The 10,693-nt window shown below is 37.3% G+C and overlaps 1 protein-coding gene across 3 annotated transcripts in view; it reads right to left on the bottom strand.

Annotated features, from left to right (window-relative positions):
* Nucleotides 1–1,188: 1,188 nt before the first annotated feature.
* LOC105203931 (centromere-associated protein E) overlaps nt 1,189–10,693 on the bottom strand; it is an 81,189-nt gene continuing 71,684 nt past the window's right edge. For 2 of the 3 annotated variants that reach the window (XM_026139930.2, XM_039457277.1), the window contains exons 4-5: nt 1,679–1,820; nt 1,189–1,530 (exon numbers count right to left, since the gene is read on the bottom strand). In XM_026139930.2, the coding sequence (XP_025995715.1) occupies nt 1,399–1,530; nt 1,679–1,820 (274 nt within the window). In that variant the 3' untranslated portion in view covers nt 1,189–1,398. Of the gene's footprint in view, nt 1,531–1,678; nt 1,821–2,542; nt 2,700–10,693 lie in introns of those variants that run through there. The other variant, XR_005576294.1, reaches the window with a different exon arrangement.

The raw sequence follows: 10,693 nt of genomic DNA, 5'->3' as shown, positions 1-10,693 counted from the left end.
TCTGGATTCACTTAAACTCTGTTCGTGTTAATCCAAAAGAATCTTTAATTTGAACTCTTTTCTCCGGATTCACTCAAATTCTGTTCGAGTTAATCAGAAACAATCCTTTGCTTCAATCTCTTCTTTTCTCTGAATTCACTCGAATTCTGTTCAAGTTAATCCAAAACAATCCTTTACTTCAATCATCCTTTATCTTCCCGATATATCGAATTAATTATAATCTGGTCAAATAACCCTTGAATATGTCTCATAATCATACATACGCATACTTATATATATTCTGTAACAATTGTCTAATCTATAAATTATAATTATTTGAGTAATGTTGTAATAATCAAATAATATTATTTAGATTATATGCTTAAATTACGTCGAACAAACGTTACGATTTGAACTGTCAAATATGTAATATTTGCAATTAAATCATCTCTTATTTACAATTCAATGAGAAAAATTAACGTTAAACCAATACCTCCCTAGTAATAAATAAATGCGGCAAATCAAATTCTCATATGTAAAATCTTTTCTCTTTTCATAATATTTAATAATTACCCTATTATGTACAATAGTTTTAAAATATATACAAATTGAACAAGAATGCCTACTACGGTCGTAGCTAGGTCTTATATTGTCTATGTGATTTTATATACTTTCCTCAAGTTCAAAATATCTCTTTCTATTACTTTAAAATATATGTTATGCTAGTTTTATAAAGAAATATAATTGTTAAAATTTATTTCATTTCCTTCTTAAATTAATCCGTCTCGTTGAACGCTTCCTCCTAGTAAAAGATCACGCAAAGTCCGATCTTGAGTTAAAGAGATTATATTCTCTGACTCAAAAAAGGACCGACGATCGCACGACTCTCGAAAAGGCATGTCGTGACACCCTGATCCAATTTCCAGAGTCGTATAAAAGTGCGTTTGCCCTCGTGTCGTACGTCCGTTGTAGTACAACCACGAGTTTAAGGATTCTGTTGCATCCTTCCCTGCCTTCCCTATATTCCAGATAACCTTACCTTAACCATCTTTCCTTTAAGGTTGGACGTAACAATAAAAATATATTGATTTGGAACATAACACTTCATCTTCTTCCATCTCAATAAATTCTTGTCAAAATGATTGATAAATTCACACTACCATCCTATCAATTATATTGGTTGTAGAGTTAAATAAGATATTGTATATATAAAATTCTCAGTCTTGCTTTATTCACTTCTTATAAATTAGCATTAAATTCTTATAAAAATAATTACAATACATCAATCATTTACAATGTCTCAGTCACTGTGATAAACTGTGAATAACATTATACCAACATATTTTTATAATTCATATATATATATATATATTTAATTCGTTTATAGTAAATTCTATTTTAAAATATTAATGGAAAATTTTATATGTCGTATGAATCCATCAAAAGATTGCCATCTTTATCTTTTAATCGTTTTCTTCCACTGGAGTAACGTGTTTCTTGGGTACCATCCGTATAAACTAGTTTTACAGTACCATCAGGATATTCTCGTCTCTGGAATATTCAAATGTCATTTAACAAATAATGATGCCAAAATTTGCAGATTTATATAATTGTATAAAAAAAACAAAACATGCGTTAAATAAAATCAGAATAATATATTCGAAATTTAAGAAGTATAAAAAGATAAACACTTGTTTACCTTGTATTCTTTTGTATGAATTTCTCTTTGGCCATTTGGTAAGGACAAAATCTTGTCGCCGTTAATAAAAGTTTGCGCTATCGTTCCATCCGGAAATAATACTTCAACTGTGCCATCTAACATACGCTTTTCTACTTGACCACTATAATATAGATATATTTAATTTATTATTTACATTATTTTAAAATTAAATTCAGAGTGTTTACTCAAAGAGTACCCCCAAATTTGGCCCATTTCTTGGAGCTTGAATTTCAAACTTTCTTTTATGCCAAATAGTACTATATAATAGAACATTAATCTCAGAGAAATTTTGAAATGAGCATAAGCGCGATTCCGGAGATATAAAGAGTTGAAAGTGATGGTTTCTCGTAACACAGGGCGCCATTTTTAGACTTCTTTTCTGTTGTTTCAATAAAAGTTAGCATTTTCCATTGTATTTTTGCGCGCTAAACACGAATCTGGTAAGCAAATTGCTCTATCACGTCAGATTTCTTAGAAATGCTCAAAATTCTCTTAGAATGCTTAAAATTTCTCTGGGATTAATGTTCCATTATAATAATTTTTTCAAAACTGTTATCATTCATCTAATTTTAATTTAATTGACTCAATATTTTTAAAAGATATTTACAATATTTTCCTCTCTCATCCAACCTAAAATAAAAAAATTCTAATCTTTCGAGTTTTTCAGAAAGAATTTAAAAAAGCCAAGAAAATGGATTCTTTTTAAACACTTTATGAAATTAATTTTTTGATAAAAATAAATTTTTTACTTGATTGCAATTCGAACAAAAACTATATAATTTTATATTCCTAGTTTACATCTAGATTAAAAATTTTTTGCTTCAGATAATTTTTATATCTTACACAGATTACTTTAAGTTTTGCGGTTCAGATAGTTTCCGTAATATATCAGTAAAATTTTGTTCAGATTCTCTAACATCTGTTATGCTGAACAGCTGTGATAGATTATTAACCCACATTCTTACTATTTGGTGAGAATTTTACAAATAAAATCAGTTTTCTGAAAAATACAATTAATACACGAGTCATAATTTTTTACAATTTTAAAAACAGACTAACTTCACAATAAAATCAAGCGATTGTTTGATGATAAAGCACCATCCTTAGCAACTATTTAACGGTGGTTCAACAAGTTCCAGCGTGTATATGTTTCGCTCAAGGATAAGCATCGTGAAAAATGGCCTGCCACTGTAGTCACTCCAGAAAAAATCATGCGCACCATGATAAAGACAAATAACTACTGTTATTATTGTTACGCCCTGATGGACGGGTTTGAGATCAGCTGGCTTTGAAAATCGACATTTTATTGAAAATTGTTTATTGACAGCCGTTTGTTTCCTGTTATGGCTTCAGTTCTGGCGGTGTAATAAGTGTCCTCAGCGAACGTGCATGACGTAAAAGCGCGAGCGTAAATATTTATTAAGTTCCGCGAGTGTACGTGCTTACCCACGGGTGTAACATTATCATACAGGGATATTCAGGCATCCTTGGGTATAGGTATGACCCAAATCAATCAAGTCAGAATTATCTTGCAGTTAGAAAGCTTTGCACTAGGTAAATAGCGCACAATTTAACACAAGCTAAAAAGCACGCGTGTGGATTAATGCAAGAAACTACTTAAAAAATTTAGTCAACTAAGATCAGTCAAAATCAGTGTATGATATCGAAATAGATGACGAAACTTAAATTTATTGTTACGAACAAGAAAGCAAGTGACAATCGGCTGTGGGTCTTTTAAGATAAAGAAAAACCAACGAAAATGAACGCGGACGAAGTTCTAAAAAGAAAATAATGGCTTCTTTCTTCAGACACACGAGTTATGTTGCCACTATTCCATTAGAGAATCGTCGTACAGTCAATGTCGAATAAAATTCCACCATTTGTTTACCAGTTGTGTTAGAAAAAGTGCATGAGAAACAACCAGAGGACGAATCCTGTATCAAAACCTTCTAAAACAACAAAATTTTCAGCCGTTTTACAAGTAGAATTGATGATTTATCCGCCTTATAGACTCGTCCTGACACCTTCCTATTTCCATTCATCAAAAGCAAAATACGGATTGACTTTAACACATCAAAAGCCTATAAAAATTTCGTTTCTAAGATAGCTATAGAACAATGGGCTCAACGTTCTAGTTCTACTAAATTGCATAGATCATAAAAGTGATTTGAAAAAACAATAAAAAAAATTTCATTAAAATAATTAATAATAATAATGATTTTTGTCGTGCGCAAAACTTTTAAAGCAACCTACGTAAATCATAGCAAAAGCAAACTGGCATACTTTTAATACAAAGGCTTTAACCAAATAAGAAAGGTCAAAATCCCCCCCACCACAATGGATTTGTCTAAAATTTGACCCATCTTTTTGTCATTAAAAAAAAATTAGTTTCCCAAGTTTTCAAGTCCTCGAGCTTTTTTCTATCGTCCATAACTTTAAAAAAAATATGTTTTGGTAAATAATTTTTTCTCTATGAGTTTTTAATGAATTGATTTGAAATTTCAACTTGTAGTAGATGTTATTTGGACATATAACCACAAATTTTTGTTTTCCATTTTGACAGAAAATCCTAATTTTACAAACTGAAAAAATATTTCAAATTGTAATATCTCGGCTCTCATAATACTTGCTGCCTCTATATTTTATTCATAGTTGCATTTTCGTGCAAATTACTTTCTTGATTGGACTTCCGTTTCCGGTAGCGAGAGTGATAGTCGTGTGTTTGTAAGAGTGTTTGGTGAGAGTGTGTTTTTGAGAAGAAGAAGGGCAGGATTGGAGTGTGAGGGGGTGAGGGGACGGAGAAGTAGCAGGTGGAGTTGGGAGAATAAGGGATAGGACAGGGGTAAGGGAATAGGGAGACAGGAGTGATAGTAGGGTTGGGACGGGATTTGGAGGTTAGACGGGATAGTAGGTATAGAGAAAAGAGAGGAAGCAGAAAAGAGGGAGGGTAGCGACATCGGGCGGTAAAAGTGAGAAGCATAGCAGGAGAGAGTTAGTGCAGTCGCGGGAAATTTTGAATTGGAGTAATCTACTGAGTATCCAATATAATATCTTAACATATAATTTGGTATTTTTACATTTAATTGATTTGTTCTCTTAGATTAAAAGTGATAATCTTAAATATAAAAAAGAGTCATTCTAGTAAATATTTTAAATAGGAAAATTGGCAGGTTAGAAGAAAGACGAGATGGAGGAAGGAAAGAAGGGAGGGAAAGAGAGGGAAAAGGAAGTAGAGGGGAACGGAGAGGAAAAGAGAAGAGTAGGAAGGCCGAGCAAGGCAGAAAGTCTTATGAGGGAAAGATCAAATAGTGCGCCACTGCTAGAATTGTTGAAGAGAGGAGAGAAAAGGAAGGGTGAACAGGGGGAGGAGACTAAAGTAGAGGAGAGAGAAATCTTTAAGAGGAGCAATATGGTAAAGAGATCGCCGGAAAGACAAGAAGAAGGAGGGCTAAGGGAGATATTACGGGAGGTGAGGGAAGGTTTTAAAGAAATGAAAAGTGAATTGAGAGAATTGAGGGACGGTAGAGAGGAGATGAGGGAATGGATGGAGGAAATGAGGAAAAGAGTAGACAATTTGGAGAGAAGAGTGGAGGATATAGAGAAAGGTAGGGGAAGGGCGGAGAAGGTGACGGGAGGAAGGGAGAAGGATAAAGGAGAAGAGATAGAGCAGATGCAGATAAGAGGAAAGAGTGAAACGAAGGAACTAGAAGAAAGGATGAGGAGACTAGAATTAGAAAGGGAAAAGGGGGAAAGGGAGAAGAGGAAAAGGAATATAATTATAAAGGGGGTAAGAGTAAAGGAGGAGGGAAAGGAGGAATTAAAAAGAGAGATTGAAAAGATAGTAGAGGCAACGGGGGTGGTAGTAAGAGTAGAAGGGGTGAGGAGGATAGGGAATAAAGATAAAGATAAAGATAAGGGGAGAGGGATCATGGTATGGGTGAGATTAGCGAGTGTGAGGGAGAAAATTGATGTGATGAAGGGAAAGATGAAGCTGAGGGATAGGAAGGAGTGGATCGTGGACGACTTGACGGAAAAAGAAAGAAGGGTAGAGTGGTGGATAAAGAGGGAAGCAGAAAGGAATAGAAGAAAAGGAAAGAAGGTAAGAGTAGGATATATGAAAATGTGGATCGAGGATAAATTGTGGATATGGGATGAGATCAAAGATCAATTAAGGGAATGGAGGGGAAGAGATGTAAGAGTGGAGGAGAGAGGGGGAAAGGAGGAGAAAGGGAAAGAGGTTTTTTAATAGGGGGGGGTGGGGTGGGAGAGAGGGAGAAGGATGGGAATGAGGGAAATGGAAAATATGATAGAAGGAGGAATAGAAAAAGGAGGGACAGTAAAGAATATAAAATAGGATTTTGGAATGTAGCAGGCATGGAAAATAAAGAGGAGGACTTTAGGGAGAAATTGAAGAAATGGGATGTGATGTTTTTGAGTGAGACATGGTTACAGAAGAAAGGATGGGAGAGGGTAAAAAGATGATTACCGAAGGGATACATTTGGGAGGTGCAAGAAGCGGGAAGAAAGAGCAAAAAAGGAAGGGCAATGGGGGGGATGATTGTAGGGATTAGGGATGGGATAGAAAGAGGAAAAGAGAATAGGAAAAGGAGAGAGGTGGGTTTACAGGTGAGTAAAGTCAAATTAGGGGGAGAATGGTGGAAACTAGTGGGTGTATACGTGAATGGGGATTTAGAGGAAAAAACGAGACAATTAAGAGAGTGGATGGAGGAGAGAGAGGAGGGGGTAAGTATATTAATAGGGGGGGATTTTAATGCGAGAACGGGTAGAGAGGGGGGAGGTATAGGAGAGGAGGAAGAGGGAGGGGTAGGGGAAAGAGAGAGAAATTCAAAAGATGGGAAGATGAATGGAGAGGGAAAGAAATTGTGTGGTTTTTTAAAGGAATTAGGATGGTCAATTCTGAACGGATGTATAAAGGGAGATGAGGAGGGAGAATGGACATATACTGGAGAGAAGGGGGGGACTGTAATTGACTATGTAATCGGAAATGAGGATACGAGAGGTAAAGTGGTAAAGATGAAGGTGGAGGACTGGGTGGACTCGGATCATCAGCCATTAACGGTGTACGTGAAGGGGGGAGGAAGGGGGGAAGAAAGGATTGGGAAAAGAAAAGGAAGAGAAAGAAGAGGGGTGTGGACGGAAAAGGGAAGGAAGAAATTTGAGGAATACATGGGCAAGAGGGATAATGTTTCGGAGGTGATTGAGGAGGATTGGAGGAAATTGAAAAAGAGAGTGGAAGGAGCATTGGAAAGAGTAGAGAGAGAAGAGAAAAAGGTGCGGAGAGGATGGTGGGATATAGAATGTAGGAATACGAAAAGAGAAGGGAAGAGTTTAAAAAGTGGAAGAAAAGAGGAGGGAATGGGGAGAAATATAAGGAGATGAAGAAGGGATACAGAGAACATTGTAAGGAAAGGAAAAGAAGGGAAAGAGAAAGATGGGAGAAAGAATTGGAAGGTGTAAGAACGGAAGGGGATATTTGGAGGGTAGTAAATAGGGGGAGGAGAAAGAGAAAGAGAGTCACGGAAGGGATCGAAATGAGGGAATGGGAGGGACACTTTAGAAAGATGTTGGGGGGAGTAGAGTGGAGGGTGAGAGGGGAGGTGAGGGGAAGAGAAGGAGTGGAAGATGATATCAGTAGGGAAGAAATAGCAAGGGCGGTAAGTAAACTGAAGGAGGGAAAAGCGGCGGGAGGGGATGGTATCGTAAATGAAGTATGGAAATATGGGGAAAAAGAAATAAAGGAATGGCTGTGGGAAATATGTGACAGAGTGTGGAGAGGAGAGGGGTTGCCGGAAGAGTGGAGGGAGGGGGTGGTAGTGCCGATAGTGAAAAAGGGTGAAGGGGAGAGGGTTGAAGAATATAGAGGGATCACGCTAACGCAGACGGCATACAAGGTGTACGCAGCGGTACTTGCGGAGAGATTGAGGGAGGAGGTGGAGAGGAAAGGGATACTCCCACCGAGTCAAACGGGGTTTAGGAGAGGGGTAGGCACAATTGATCTGATTTACGTGCTGAATTATATGATAAACAAGAGGGTGGCAGTAAGAAAAGGCAAGATGGTAGTGCTATATATAGACCTGAAAGCTGCGTTTGACTCGGTGGATAGGGAAATCCTCATACAGATGATGAGGGACAGGGGAGTTAGAGAAAGCTTGGTCGTGAGGTGCGAGGAGGTACTGGAGGAGACCCTAAGTAGAGTGAGGGTGGGGGAAAAGGTAGGGGAAAACTTTTGGACGGGGAAAGAGGTGAGACAGAGGTGCCCTCTGAGCCCATGCTTATTCACGATATTGCTGGCGGATTTGGATGAGGAGTTAGAGAGGGAGGGATGGGGAGGAGTGAGGGTAAAGGGAAGGAAAACATACTCGCTAGCGTATACAGATGATGTGGCAGTGGTTGCAGAGGAGGAGATAGGGATGAAAGGGATGATTAAGGCATTAGAAAGCTACATAGAACGAAAGGGACTAGAGGTCAATGTAGAAAAGACGAAAATAATAAGTTGTAGAAGAGGAGGCGGAAGACAGAAAAAGATGGTGTGGAAATGGAAAGGAAGAGAGATAGAAAAGGTGAGAAAATACAAATACCTAGGGTATGTTATGATGGCAAATGGGGGTCAGAAAGAACATATAGAGGAGAGAGTTAACAAGGGAGCAGTGGTGATGAGAGAAGTATGGGGAATAGGAAAGAGGAGATTTGGAAAGAACTGGGCTAGAAGGATGTGGTTATTTGATAGGTTGGTATGGACGGTGGTTAGCTATGGGGCAGAAATTTGGGGGTGGAAAGAAAGGGAAAAGGTAGAGAGGATACAGGACTGGTTCTTGAAGTGGATTGTGGGGGTTGGGAGGTACACGCCGGGGTACATGGTGAGGGAGGAAATGCAGAGGGAAAAGTTAAGGGGGAGGGCAGGGTTGAGGGCATGGAGCTATGAAAAGAAACTGGGAGGAGGAGGAGGAGAGCTGGCGAAGTTGTGTTTGGAGGAAATGAGAGACAGGGCGAAGGTAGGAAAAGTAGTGGGTAAATGGGAAGAGGAAAGGAGAGACTTTTACGAGGAGAAGAGCTGGAACCTAACTGAGATAGAAAAGATGAGAGAGGGGGGAGAGCTGAGGGGGGAAGAGGTAGTGGCAAGAGAGAGAAGGTGGCAGGAGGAGGAAAGATGGGAGAAAATTAGGGGCTCGAGATATAACTTATGGTATGGTAGGGTGAAAGGTAAGGGGGTGCCAGAGTACCTAAAGAAGGGATGGAAGGAACAAAGATGGCAGAGAGTGGCGAAGTTTAGGTTAGGAGACGGGATGATGGGGAATAGATATTGGGAAGGGAATGAAGAAAGGAAGTGTAGGATATGTGGAGGGGGAATGGAAACTTGGGAGCACGTATGGGAGGAATGCACGAATTGGGGGGTTGAAAAAGGATGGCAGGAGATGGTGGAGGAAGTCTTGGGAGAAGACGGGGAGGGAGAGATTTGGATGAGGAGATTAGAGAAGATGAGGGAAGGAGGAGGGTGGTTGGGTGTGAATGAGAGTGTGGAAGGAAGAGAGGAAAATGCGGCGGAAACGGAGGTCCGGAGAATGAGTGTGGATGTATGGATGGATGAATGATCTTTCTCTCTCTCTCAGGTGTTGGATGGGATGCGAGGAATAAAATTGCGAGGTTTAAATTTTGTAAGCGGAGCGGAGGTCCGCAGTGTACTCCGCAAGGAATAAAGTACCTTATATATATACTTTCTTGATTTATTTCAGAATTTTTTTTCCATAAAACACTCTAAAATACCCCCAAAACCCCCAAACTTTTTTCACTTTTTTCAGCTATTTTTTGTTGTTACTTTTGCTTGTAAAGACTATTTCGTGACTGCGTCCAATAAATTTTCTATTCTCCACGGGAACAGAGACCATTATCAAGCATTATTAACCAACAACTTAAAAAATATCATGTTTCAGATTTAAAAAATATTACGTCAAAATATAAAATTAAAAAATTAACAAATGAAAACTTAATGAAATAAATAAGTTAGAACTAAATAAACAAATTTTGAACAAGTAAAAAAATTACAAACTATAAAACCAATTTGAAATTAAAGTAACAAGAAAAACAATTATTGTACCTGTGAACTCTAGGGCTGGTGACTTGGTTCGAAAGCTTCGACATTCAAACTTCAAAGCTTCGAAGATTCGAAACTTCGGTATTAAAATCTTCGAACTTTGAAGTTAACTTCAAAACTTCGAAGTACTTTAAATTTCAAAGCTTCGAAAAATATGTTTGTGACCCGCGAATTGAGATATTACTGTTGACGACTATTCATTACCGTAAACACGAGTTCTTAACTGCAGGTAATATTGTTTCGCCACAATGAAACTGTCTTGTTTTTTTAAAATATTTCGTTAAATGTTTTTATTTTTCAAAATAAGTTTTTATTAGAGTAAAATTATATATTTTCATTAGATATAGTTTCAATAAATATTTTTGCGTTTATTTTATTTCTTGAAAATTATTTTTTCACCATTCCGAATCTTCTTTCAATGTTACGGTGCAATTGAAAATAAGATGAAATATATATTTTTTTAAGAATATACACTACTCAAAAAAAAAAATAGGGAACACTTTTCAGACACCCAAAATTAGGCTATTTTCAAATGACTGTAACTCGGTGAAAAATCATCGTAGATAAAAAATAAAAAAAGCATTTTGAAGCTTGAAGATCCAACTTTAACGCTCTATCAGCAGATTTTCAAAATTCTTTTAATTTTCTTGTCTTATGCAGTAAAAAAACACACCCTGTTTTGTTCCTTAAAATTTCGTATTTTTGACACTTTGCAGCTCGACCAACAAATTTTTTTCGAATAATTCAAGTAAAGCTTCATAAACTACAACATTTTGCCTACAAAATGTTTTTTTTTTTAATTTCTCTACGATTTTTTTTGACCGAGTTACGCAACTATCTTAATGTAAGCGACAATTCTAACTCATATCGCGCGCGCCCTAAGG

Source organism: Solenopsis invicta, chromosome 14, assembly GCF_016802725.1.
Source record: "Solenopsis invicta isolate M01_SB chromosome 14, UNIL_Sinv_3.0, whole genome shotgun sequence".
Taxonomy (NCBI): Eukaryota; Metazoa; Arthropoda; class Insecta; order Hymenoptera; family Formicidae; genus Solenopsis; species Solenopsis invicta.
The sequence above is the reverse complement of the archived record's forward strand: the minus strand, read 5'-3'. Positions and strand labels throughout refer to the sequence as shown.